Source organism: Pocillopora damicornis, chromosome 6 (assembly GCF_964200805.1).
Source record: "Pocillopora damicornis chromosome 6, jaPocDami1.2, whole genome shotgun sequence".
NCBI lineage: Eukaryota > Metazoa > Cnidaria > Anthozoa > Scleractinia > Pocilloporidae > Pocillopora > Pocillopora damicornis.
The window spans coordinates 10,834,546-10,848,132 of NC_142675.1; the positions used below are offsets into that span (position 1 = coordinate 10,834,546).

General features: G+C 38.2%; 2 protein-coding genes across 4 annotated transcripts in view; both read left to right on the top strand.

Moving 5' to 3' along the window:
- Positions 1 to 13,587, top strand: part of LOC149043906 (ephrin type-B receptor 1-like) — a 101,905-nt gene that overhangs the window by 21,920 nt on the left and 66,398 nt on the right. The window lies entirely within an intron of this gene.
- On the top strand, positions 285 to 11,348 carry LOC149043909 (ephrin type-B receptor 1-A-like). The gene is made up of 7 exons (XM_089209954.1): positions 285 to 345; positions 459 to 589; positions 5,432 to 5,521; positions 5,844 to 6,227; positions 9,702 to 10,353; positions 10,827 to 10,841; positions 11,158 to 11,348. The coding sequence occupies exons 1-7, from the start codon at positions 285 to 287 to the stop codon at positions 11,346 to 11,348; spliced, it is 1,524 nt and encodes a 507-aa protein (XP_089066080.1).

Consider the following 13,587-nt stretch of genomic DNA (forward strand, 5'->3'; position numbering starts at 1 on the left):
ATTTATCACTGGAATGTTAAAATATTGCCACTTTCACTCAAATGATCGTTAATCGATAGAATGCCTTATTTAAACCATTCATTAAGGAAGATGGGTTTCCCGTCAACCAATATATCTTTGTTATTAAACAATATTAACTCCTGCTTTTGATTGTACGAGTAAAGAGTTTTTATTTCATTGAAGAATTCTAGTATCTTCTTACAGGTGAATGGGATATCATCAAAGTAATTCGTGTCGTAGTTTCACCTTAGTAGAAAGTTTAACCCTCCCTTACTTCGGAAAGAATGTTTTGGAATAATACACCAATCACTATTGTCCGAAATCCACAACAGTCTCGAGATCCAGGTGAGTTTTAGGGCTTTTAAAATAACATCAAAATCGGTCATGCGTATGCCACCGTTGTCTAAATCTAGGTAAAGGCCTGATCTTTTTATCTTATTTTTTTTTTGCTTTTCCAGAGGAACTTGAAAGATTTTGTTCTTCCAAGTTATACAATTCCCATGGGAACATCCAGATTAGAGGCCGAGTAGATAAGTTGCGAGATATCCAAGGTTTTAGGGCTTGTTTACATGGAGGTGGGGAACCCCAGGTAGGTAAGGTAACCCGGCTAGGAACGGTACAAAGTTTTAAAACATACATGTTTCGCTTTTGAGCTTTTTGCTATGAACGCGACCCTGGCCAGGCGGGTTACCCCACTTTGAGACGTTTACATGGCAAATTGTCACCCCGGCTGACAGGGCTACCCTACCTGGCAGACCGGGCAACCTGCCTAGGCGGGTCACCCCACCTATCATGTAAACGCAATCAAAATAAAATGAGAAATTATATGGACAGGCGTGTTACCCCACCTAGGTGGGTTACCTTACCTACCTGGGGTTCCCCTCCTCCATGTTAACATGGCTCTTCCAAATATCGTCAAATCCCGTGAAGTCCACATATCCAGCTTAGTTTGCAACTTTTGGATCTTTTTGTGGAAGTTGAGCTCGTTATTCTCCTTAATATTGTACGAAAAATATATCCCCAATATCTTAACAGGGCTGTGGAACCATTTTAAATCCAGGGGCTTATTTTTATTACTTTCCCATTTCCCCAACCAAAGCGCCTTCGTTTTCTTTACATTTAGGGACAAACCAGCGATTCTTCCGAAATTCCCAACAGTTTTCAAGGCCATTTCTAAAGATTCTAAGTCAGCATTGAATAGGGTAGCATCATCAGCGAATTGGGACAGCTTGATTTCCATACCGATGATTTTGATACCTCTCACGTTGGAATCCTGACGTATCTTTTTTGAGAGTACCTCCGCAGAAAGAATCAAAAAATTAGGGGAAAGGGGGCAACCTTGTCGAACTCCTTTTTATGGTTTAAACCAGCTGGTTACAAAACCATTTTTTTGTACTGCACTTTCTTTGTTCTTGTAGAATATCTTAATCCAGCGCTTTATGTCATTACCAAAATTAAAATGGTCCAGCGTCTTCATTATAAAGGGCCATTCAATCGAGTTAAAAGCTTTTCGGAAATTTAGTGACTTTAGAATGCCAGGCAGGATTTGTAGACTCGTATATTCCATTATCTCACTTACAAGTCGGACATTTTCCCCTATGTATCTCCCTTTTACAAAGCCAGTTTGTTTAGAGTGGATCAGGTTTGGTAGTGTCGATTCAATGCGTTTGGCTATTGCTTTTGATGCTATTTTAAGATCAACATTAAGCAGTGTAATTGGTCTCCAGTTTGAAAGATCTAAGAGTGACCCGTCTTCTTTCGGTACCAAAGTAATGATTCCCCTTCGTTGTGAAATGGAGAGTTCACCTTTCTCGTGCGCATCGTTGAAACTTGTTATTAAATCGTTTCCTAAAAGTTCAAGAAATAGGTACAAAATTCGACGGTAAATCCGTCTTCCCCTGGTGCTTTATTATTCTGAAAAGTTTCTGGTATCTTTTTGCATTCTTCGTACGTAAGAGGACCCTCCAAGGTTTCTTGCGCGTCCTCTGAAAGCTTAGGGATTTCAGCATTGTCAGTGGATGTGTCATACGCAGTTTCAGAGAAGGTTAAATCCGAGGTATATAGGTTTCTATAATAGTTTTCAGCCCGCCCTAGAGTCACTGTCTCGTCGCGCCAAATAGAGTTATCTTGTGATCGAAGTTCACTGATCGTTTTTTCGTTGTAATGACTTTTTTCAAGATTGAAAAAACTTTGGTGGACGTTCAGCGTTTCTATCCAGCGGCATTTTGCTCTAAACATCGTCTTTTTTCCTTTTTCTTCGTAAATTGATTTAAGTTCCATTTCCAGTCCGTCATACTCCCGTAGCACTCCATCGATGTAAGGGGAAGAAAAATTATCGCAGATAATAGCATCAAGCTGGTCTATTCTACGTCTTAATTCCTGTGCTCGGTTGCTGATATATTTTGCTTTACTTTTGGAAAAGGAAATAGTTAGTGATCTGATTTCCATTTTCATTAACTCACAACTGGGTCATTCACTGAGTCATTGGCGTAAGAATAATCAACTTTTGGTTGTACAAAGGGATTAATTAAAATACACACACCTTTACAATGCGTGGTGCCATGTGAGAATAATAGCTCGCTAGCCCAATTTTTTTTTCTGAATATTTTCATCGGCTCGTTCTGAATATGTTTCTTGTAAAAAATAAATGTTTGCTCTATGATCTCTTAGGTATGAAAAAATACTCCTCCTCTTGATTTGAACTCTGATTCCGCAAACGTTCAAACTTGGACAAATTACCCGTATACATATTATTCGATAGAAAAGAGAAAAACGAATTAAATTACGTCAAAAAAAAGAGATACAAAAACTCACTAAAGTATAAACAATCCAAACAACGCAGACAAACAAATACACACAACAACACAAGAGAGAGCAACTAAACCTTTGTGCAAGTAGGATAAAGAGAGAAGTCACAGAACCAGACAGACTAAGTCCGTCCCCTCTCCCAAAATACTTCTTAGCAGGCTACAGATTCTCGAGGTCTTCCGATTCGATGACTTTGCAATTATATTCTATTGAGCGTGACTGATAATTTCGGTTGGGAAAATGAGCCAAAATTAAAGGAGAGGGTAAACGACTTCGACTTAAGACATCACCAATCGATGAGAACAGTGATTTAGTAGAACAATACACACAATCGTATGGGCTTCTCTTATATCTTCTCTTGAAGTTGCCAGGTGTGACTGCTTGCTCCATTGTTTTTTTCCTAGCGTTTTAACCTCCTTTGATAAGCGTCGAATATTGATAAAAAATCTCTTTAACTCGTGTTTAAAGCTGTCATATGATTGTCCTCTGGCTGGAAATACACAACTTCTCTCTGAGATGTTTTCTGTTATTTAATTTGATAACCTCTGCTGGAACTCAATCTAATGTCAGTGTCTTTAAACCAACTATCCATGATCTTCACAACTCTAACAATTGAAATACGAAATTTTTCTATCATGTTTCTTGCGCAGCGAACGTTTGATTTAAAGGAAGACAAGCTAGAACTAGAATATCATAATTAGAACTTGATGATGAAGAGAGACTTAGGATTTGTTCATGAAGATATTTGTAGAAACTTGGAAATAATACCAGGATTTCATTTGTACATTACAGAAATCAATTAAGAACATCGATCCGGTTTTTTTTCTCTAGTTTTAAAGTTGAGTTGATCTTGTTATTGGCCATACTAATGAGGTTGAAAAGTTTTAGATGGTATTCTCTTATAACAACAACAACAAACGATTTTTATGGAAGGTGGAGTTGTGGCAACATATTAACATGAAACATAACAACAAATTTTATTTATCTGTAAAAAGTTCTAATTTGACCGTCTACTGGCAAATACTTGTAATATATTTCAACCCAACCATTTTGCAAAACTTGTAGACACCATTACGAAATAACTAGTCAGGGAATTGGAAAATTTACAGCATATCCACCATGTCTGTAATGCTATGTCCAGAATAAGGTAACAAGATTGAGGGGTGTGTATGTCGAAATAGGCTCGGTTGTATGTGTCATTCATTTGCTAATCACCCCAGTTGCCAAAGTTTGGATGAGGTTGGGCTGTAAGGACAAAGCTCTGAGAATTTTAGGAGCCCAGCAGAGTTGGGAAATATTCACAGGAGAAGAAACTTTCCTAAGCCTTGAAACTATCATTGTACAAAGCCCTACTTGTGCTTGGTAACTAATTCTTATTCTGATAAACTAATTTTAGGAAGGATACAATATTTTATTACATAAAATTGATGCATAGGCTTTGCACAGAACTTTGCCGTGCGTTTTATTCACGCTTGGCGTTATGTGATGATAATCGCCATGACAATTTTAACAGACGGTCCTTCTTCTGTACGAGTCTTGATTTAGAAGAGTGGAGCACGGCGCCGTGTTGACCTAATTTAGTTTATTTACATTTCATGTCTATAAAAACCTACTAAGGTACTTCTCTGAAAAACATATTTTTTCCCTGACCTAGAGTGAAATTCCCTGACTTTTCCCTGACCTTGGGCAGCCTTATTTCCCTGACCTGATTTCCTAACTTGTGGATACATGTATAAGGTAAAGTAGAATCTGTACTCGAGTCAAGTGGCCCATCCTGACGCCAGAGCCCCTCCTGATAACTGGGGACACGAATATTCACGCAAATGTCCCGAATGATCCCGATGCAATCAAATTCCTGGATCTCCTCGACTCTAAAGGATTAGTCCAGCACGCGAAGACGCCCCCTCACCGGCTTGGTCATACACTCGATCTAATCATCACACGGGAGGTCATTACTTTGGTGGAAACTACACCGATTTCAGACTGTTACCTCTCTGAGCACTATAAAGTGCTGTGTAACCTGGTGCTGCTAAGCCAGTGTTTTCAGTATAGGAAGTATTCTATTGTCTAGAAAACCATTACCGCGCAGCCACACGCACCCTGGTTTAATGACACCATCAAGGCAGCAAAGAACGCCGCAAATGTTAGTGCATCTGGAGAGCCAGCGGCCTTGAATCAGATAGATTAACATTTTTTAGAGCGAGAGATCATGATAAGTCATGTAATTGAACGGCAAGGAGAGATTATTACGCGAACTTCATTAATCATAAGAATAGTACTGACAAGCGACACCTTTTTAATGCAGTCAACCGCCTCTTTGGGGGATCTCATGACGAACTCTATCCACCTCAACGAGCTAACGAATTCGGTAATTTTTTTGTTCGAAAGATCAGGAGCATTTATTGTAAGCTAGATGTAAGTAAGTCAAAGCTATTTCATTTGCAGGAGTACCCTTCTCTGCGTTTGAGGCCCTCCCGTTGGACTCAGTGAGGTGACGAAGCTTATTGTGAATGCACCCACGAAGTCATGTGTAATTAATCCTCTTCCTACTAGTGTTGTTAAGGAGTGCTTGGATGAACTGTCACCCGCTATATCGTCTAGTGTAAATCTCTCCCTCGAACAGGGTCATTTCCCTGATGCGTGGAAAGGGGCGCTAGTCAAGCCCAAGCTCAAGAAATCTGGTCTGGAACTTGATGAGAAGAAATATCGACCTGTAAGTAACCTCCAATTCTTGTCTAAGCTTGCAGAGAAAGCAGTTGCCCAACAAGTAGTTTCTCGTCTTAGGGCATGCGGGCTTTTCCCTGTGCTACAATCGGCTTATCGGCGGTTCCACAGCACCGAGATGGCGTCACTTCGTTTTCATAATGACATCTTACTTATAATCAACAAACAACATGTATCGTTCTTGGTCTTCCTTGACTTGGGCTCTGCATTCGATATGATCGATCACATGATATTGCTTCGGCGTCTTGAGGATAAGTTTGTATTTTGTAGAACTGCATTGGAGTTCGTACCTGTCGGGCAGATTCCAACAGTTTGTAATAGACGGTGCAACTTCTAACAAGTTTGACATCGACTTTGGTGTACCGGAGGTTTCCTGCATCGGTCTATTATTGTTTTCCATCTACGCGAGTCAATTGTTCGACATTGTCAGTCAACACTTACCCACAGTGCATTGCTATGCCGACGACACGAAGCTGTATCTGGCTTTTCGACCGGGTGATCGTGCCACTCAAGATTCGGCTGTTGCTGCAATGGAGGCTTGTATACAAGATGTACGGGAGTGGGTGATCAAAGATAAGCTCAAGATCAACGACGATAAGTCGGAGTTCATTATTATTGGAACTCAAGCGCAGTTAAAGAAGGTGGATATTGACAACTTGGCTGTAGGAGACTCTTGTATATCCCCCAGTGCAGACGTAATTAGAAACTTGGGTGCCTGGTTTGATGTCAACTTTAAAATGAACACGCATGTTACAAAAAATTGCAAAACAGGTTTCTTTTACCTCCATAATATCAGCAGGATAAGAAAATTCTCAAGGAATCACGGAGAATTTAATACATGGGTTCGACGAGCCGCCTCAACTATTGCAATTCTCTATTTTATGGATAACCTAATTGTCTTATATCTAAAATGCAACGCGTTCAAAATGCTGCCGCAAGACTGGTGTATAGAGCACCCAGATATTGTCACATTAGCCCCTTGTTAACGGAACTTCACTGGTTAAATGTTAAGCATAGAATTAACTTTAAGATAATCCTTATAGGCTATAAGGCTATTTATGGAACAGCAGCAGAATATATTAGGAGTTCTCTCTCAAACAGAACGCCAAATATGGACTACGATCAAATAACACAATCCTACTAACATCATTAGCTATAATAACCTTGCCAACTCTTGGTGACCGTGCGTTTGCTGCTGCTGCCCCTCGTCTTTGGAACTCCTTGCCAATAGATATGAGAGGAGCACAGTCTTAATACTTCCAAGAAAAAGCTCAAGACTCATCTTTTTAGGATCGCATCTTTAAATTAGTATTTTACATTTTAAAACTATTATTAGCTTTTTATAACTTTTAGCTTATCACATAGTTTTGTATTTATTTGTTTTTAGATATTTTGTCTGTAAATCGCCTTTTTAAAAACGTATGTTGAATTTCCGCTGTATACAGCTATTTCAATTTACGTTGTCGGATCAAAGCTTCAAGGGTACGGGACAAGACCGAAAGGCGGTATGGGTAGATTAGAATTAATTTTAGGCTTTCGGGGTTGTCGGCGCGAGATGAACATGGAGGCTGAAAATACAATTAGTATTGGACGAGGCATTGTTAATTTTGCTGATAATTATTCATTAAGATCCCATATTCCCCTTCGGTCTTGTCTTGTAGGCTTAAATTGAAATAGCTGTAAATAAATATATTATTATAAGCATTATGGTCGCCATGTTGTGACGTCATGTGTTTATCAAATCTGATAACCATCCCGGAGTGATGATTTACTAACTGAAAAACTTCGGCAGGTCGAATTTAACACTTTTGCCTGAAGCTTTTTAATGTTAATGCAGAATCTGAAAGTGAAATGTTCAGTGAAATCCGGCTGAATCTCGTGACTTATAAAAGCACTCAAGCTTTTTCACAATACAATTAGAAAACAAAGCGTATGTTTTCTGACTGAACGACAGCCGAATCACAGGAACATGAAGATTGTTCGAGGTCACAGCGCTCTAAAACTCGGCTGCTGTGACTGAGAAGGCCTGCCACTGGAGGCATCAAAGTGCGGACGATGTAATTTCTGAGGCTTGCTTCCCTGCGATGTCACCTGAGATTGCCTTGATGAGCGTGATGGACGACAGCACTATGGCAGTCGCTCTGATACCGTCATGATTTGTATAAATTTTGACAGCTATTCAAGTTTGGTTATATTTTTCATAATTCCTGTTTGGTTCTGTTTTGTTCTTAAGCACGAAATTATCCATACTATACGAGTGTCAGCTGAGGTTGAAGTTTTATTTCCGTGCGTAATCTTACGATGTAACTGAGCTTTACTCCGACAGTCCATTAAGTTTTTTCTTTAGCGATTTTCGTCTCCGCTCATTTTATGGCAATGTTAATTACTGCGCTTAACATGTTTAAAAACTTTTGTTTGGTTCTTCTTTTGCTACTTGCCGGCTCGCTTGTTACGAAATTTAATTTCAGTGAACGAAAAAAGCTATATAGAGAAGTCCGAGCCGATGGACAGACATTGTACAAATTGACAGATAGCGTGACAGATTTTGCTCAGCTCCGTGTTTTGTACTCTGATAAAACACGCTTTTCCAACCAATGATAGTGGGTGTTATATCCGAACTTTATTACCAAATAGGTTATAACATTCTTCTGCAGAAACTCTTTTCGAGAAACCGACTGGATCAGCCCTTTGGTACTGGACTACCTTTACAGAAAGTAAAGGAGCAGGGGTGAGTTACTTGATTTTGATAGCCCATGTCGTGAAAACGTGTATTATTAAACATTAACTTTGTTTTTGCTACCAAGTACATCTATGCATATTTTGTAATAGTAATCCCCGCTTACCAAGGAAATCAAGGTAGAGGTTAAAAAAATTTGGAAATGAAGTAAGGGATTGGCGGTTGAAATCCAAATAAATGTGGACCGGGGGTTTTGTGAGAGAAAACATGAGCCCAGAGAAACCAGCACATGCCCAGGTGATGTACACTAGGTGGTTTAAAACTTTTGTATCTCAAGCCTCTAGGTTAATTACTCATACCAATGATAATTTCCCATGGATTTGGTCCAGGCATGTATTGTACTTTTAGTTAAGATAAGACACATCTTATATGCAAAAAAATTGAGCTAAAGAAAAAATAGTCACCTTGAATAAGAGACTTTTGACTTACCTTAGGACCTATAATCATATCAATCAAGAAGTAAATAAGCAACATTTTCCTTTATTTGTTGTGGTATTGGAAAGAAATATTGATAAGAGCAATAGATAACTTTTTTCATATTTTTATACTCTCATCTAAACACTGGATTTCCTTCTCAGATCTGTTGTGTCAATTTTTCAACAAATTAGCACGAATTAATTCTTTAGGATGAACTTCATTAAACTCATTTTTAGACAGTAGTAATATAAACGAGATAACTAATGTTTTTCCCTCTTCATCTTGCACAATTTCCATCTTCCAATTTCAATCTTTCCAATTCCCATCCTCCAATAAACTAAAACTGCCTTTTTTATTAAAACAATATAAACGGTAGTTTATAACAGTAGTAATAATATTAACAGTAGTAATATAAACGAGTTATCTCGTTTATATTACTACTGTCTAAAAATGAGTTTAATGAAGTTCATCCTAAAGAATTAATTCGTGCTAATTTGTTGAAAAATACCATAACAAATAAAGGAAAATGTTGCTTATTTACTTCTTGATTGATATGATTATAGGTCCTAAGGTAAAACAAAACTCTCTTATTCTAGGTGACTATTTTTTCCCTATGACTTTACTTGGCATTTCAATAACGGAGAGCCAATTATAAGTCAGTGACAATCAGTAGTATTCATCATTCCAAAGAGATCAAAGCCTAAATGTATGAAACAGTCAAGTTTTTGGTAAATATCGCATGAAAAAGCACGCACGCTATTAAATAATGCCATTTGGAGTTTATTATAATGTGTAATTTGATAATAAGATTTTATTCTAGAAATATTGATTCATGTTGAACATAGTTAAAGGATCAGCCCATCTAATAACGCTCCATACTTGCCTGGCATATGAGCAGAAATTTTCAGTATAGTGTACGTTCAGTACATGTATGTTTTGCACAGGCCATCACTATTGAAGTGAGTATTTTACTCCATAACGATTGACCAATAATTGGATTTTTATTCTCTTGCAGTGGAGTCATCCTTCAATTCAATCGCAATCATATACAGTCTGCGATATTGCTAACAAGAAGGAGGAACCAAAGAGCTGGTTAATAACAGAGTTCATTAACATCAAGGATGCTGCACGGCTCGATACTGAAGTGACCTATACCCTCCTTAACTGCCTCTTAGCTGACGGGGGGCCATTCTGCAGAACAAACTTCTCCCTGTATTCTTATCATGCTGATTACAAATTAAATCCAGATCCAAAACCACTAAATTTCCACAAAGAAACTGTTATAACTCCAAAAATTCTACCTGCGCCTGGGGAGCACGCAACAAACATATTTTATGGGTCAGTTTTAATAAAAGCAAAGGGAATTTATTTAGCGTTATTAGACCAAGGAAGCTGCCTGAGAATAACAAAATTTGTTGTGAGATATCGTTTCTGCTCTGAAACGGTCGCTTCCAAAATGGTTAGATTTTCAAGAACAGTTGCTCCAGCAAATGACAGCAATTTAACCAAACAAGAAGGAGAATGTACAGATCCTAACTCGATAACGAAAAGCAACAAAAAGTTATTTGGCGTGTGCCTTAGTAATGGGGAGTGGAACATTACAGATAACTTAGCCTGCCTTTGCAATTATGGCTACGAATTGATGAATGGATCTTTCACATGCAAAGGTTAGTGCTGCACTTAAAACCTGGATTTGCTTCCGAAGCGTTGGGTCCAAAAATTAATCATTTAAATGGTTAAACATCTAAATGACCACCCCGTTTATTCATGGTTTGATAAAAAGCTTAGAGAAGCTTCGATGCATAACTTACATGAAAATGGACCGTTTGGTCATACATTACATGTTCATATAAATTCAAGCGGTGGACGTAGATAAATAAATCTATATTTATGAGAAGTACAGCTGTGCAGGGAGATAAGTTGAATTTCAACCTGGGCTACGAAGAAAAATGCAAATTTTCGAATTCTTAAAAAAATACAGGTCTTCCAATTCATAAATCCTGCCCCCCCCACCCCCCCCCCCCATTTGTCAATTTTTGTGTCTCGATTCTTCATTTTATTTTTTGGTTTTGCAAAAATACGGGGTATTGATTTTAGGGTCTTCGTTTTCGGGTCTTTGTTTTCATGTCTTGTTATTTAGGTCTGAAAACCCCAGGTTAGAGGTTGCATTAAATTTATAACCGCATGTTGTTCAAGAAACTGAACGATGGTCATTATGAGAGTCATAAGGTGAAGAAAAAAATAGTTGTCTTGGTAACCAAGCCTCTAGAGATGACTATTGCCAAGGTTATTAAAATGTGTCTCAGATTCTGTCAAAGACAGTGGTCATTTGCATGGCAGGAATATTTTGCCTAAAAAGCAAGTTAGAGGGTCATTATATTGATGTGTTCTGAACAGGAGAATATCAGTTGATATTCTCTTGGTTCTGAAGGAAAGGTATGTCGATGAAATTTTACATTGTTTCATTTTAGAGTGTCAGAGAGGCTTCTATAAGGATTCTGTTGGTAACGCAAAATTTGTACCTTGTCCTGCAAATTCAGAATCTAATACTGACAGAACTGGTTGCACGTGTAAAGAAGGTTACTACAGATCATCTAGTGTGGTAGATTGTGAAGGTATATATTTATTGGTGATTGGTCTTGTCCCAATCATTATCGATTGATAAAAGTCCTAAAACTTACAGAGTATCCTTTCGATTTTGTCCAGTATAATTTCAAAATGCTCAAAGTAACACAAGGCTCTCTCTTAATGCTTAAAACATCGATTAAAATATATGCGTAATTCCTTCCACCACCAACGCAACAACAGCATAGTCTGCATCACTTGACAAAACACTGTTCACGCTACGAAAGCCCTTGCAAAACTGAAACCTTGTACTGTGACCGATGAAGAATAGAAAAAGGTGTATCGCGTGGCATGTGGCAATTTATCCCTTTGCGTAATTGCGTCCAAAGAGAGAACATTAACCAACGGTTCGATCAAGATGGCTGTATATTGGCCGAGTTCCTTTTTTTTCCTCTCGGTCCTGAAAACACAGAAAAATAATGAGGGTAATATCCAGCCATCTTGACCGAACGAGCTCGGTAAATAAAGTATTTATAGTATCAGGAAAAAAGGTTTCGTTTTGATCAGAAACAAGAATGACTAATTTATTTCGGGAGCCGAGAGAGGAAGCCGACTGTTTCTGTGGCACAATCAACCCACGACGGTTGATGATGTTTTCTTTTTTTTGACTCTCTTCAGCCGTTTTTTGCGATTTCATCGCCGACATTTTCCAAAGATAACCGCTCCATGCACTTCTTTTGCTTGTGCTGGATCAAAGCAAGCAATCCTTAGCGGGTTTGGGTGGCCAATCGGATCACAGGACTCGCTTCAGCGATATAAAAGAAATGTTATTATAATAAAGTTACGCGTGTAAATGTAAGAAAGAAACCAGACTAGTGTAGCCAAGGACCACTCTTGATAGTAAATTATGCCTATATAATTCTTGTAAGGCTGATTAAGAGGTGGAAGGGCATGCTTCCCCTGAAAACTTTAAAAAACACAGTCCTCTTTGATGCCATCCTAACATATTAAGATCAAAATCAATTGCAAATTTTCTTGGATAACCTGAGTGTTAGATCGGCTTTAACCACTCTGTGAAAGCTATCTGCTCTTGGTCCCTGTTTACACTTTAGATAATGGAGTTTAGTTCAATGCGGGAAATGAAATATTAATCATGATATGCAACTAGTTACAAAACGTCAACAAGTCTACGTTTATTTGTGTCTAATTGAAGTGTCATTTTATTCACATGCACAGTCGTGGTAAAAGTACTGATTAACATAACCATGGTCATCACCAGCGAAAGTTGTACTGATGGAAAATACGACATATCCTCATTACTGACGAGACTCGAAAAAGTGGTAACCATTTTATTTAAAGCAGAATTTATATATATATTTTTTTTCTATTTCTGCCATTGCAGATCATGCAATTGTAATTATAGTTTCGGTTGTTAATGTTCAGTGAACATTTATATGTTTACCTGATTGTGTGTCGGTCTTTAAAGGTGCTTGATGAACTCCTCGATCTCATGTTCAGTTTGCTGTTGTTTCCATCTACAGATGGAAGAGGCTTTTGCTGGGAGATTTGCAGGCTGCAACGGTGTGCAGTTGAAAAGTGGCACTAGGTTTGCAAACTTCCTGGATCAGCAAATGAATTGTAATTTTCTGGTTTCTAATGCGCTCTACTTTATTCTGACCCTCATATTTTGTCTTAATCAAGGTGTGGAGATGCAACTCTTGACCTACTACTTAAATCAATTCCAAAACAAAAGAGCAAGATGTTATAACAGTACTTCGTAATGCTGCCAAAGATGGAAAGCTTGGAGATATTAATGCGAGTGTAACGAAAAGGAAAAGATCGCAAGTTCATTTTGACACTGGAACTACTGAAGCAGGCACAGTAACGCTCTCTGGCTGTAGGTTTTAAGTCTTTTGGTACATGTAGACTCTGTAGTTAATCAGTAGCAAAATCTCAAAGGAATCTTTATCCCTCATATGCTCTCCAGTGAAGTGGTTAATCAGAGAAGGGTTTAATTACAAGTATGTTCACCATCTATTTGGAACATTCATCTTATGTATGGTTTCCATGTTAAAGTACTTTGTTGTATTGATTTTTTTAAAACATCATACAATGCATTTTAATGTTTCATTCTGCATGACGCCACAAAAGCTATGGGCAGCAAGGTGGGGAAGGGATATGCCCTTGGATCTGCTATGATATAAAACAAACAAGCAAAACAATAGCGTAAACAATAACGCAAGGCCTTTGTTTCTCAACTAAGCCAGCTAATGAGCTGGAGCGAGATTCCTTGAGAAAGAAAGGGCACAAGATCTCATCCAATAAAAATCAACTCG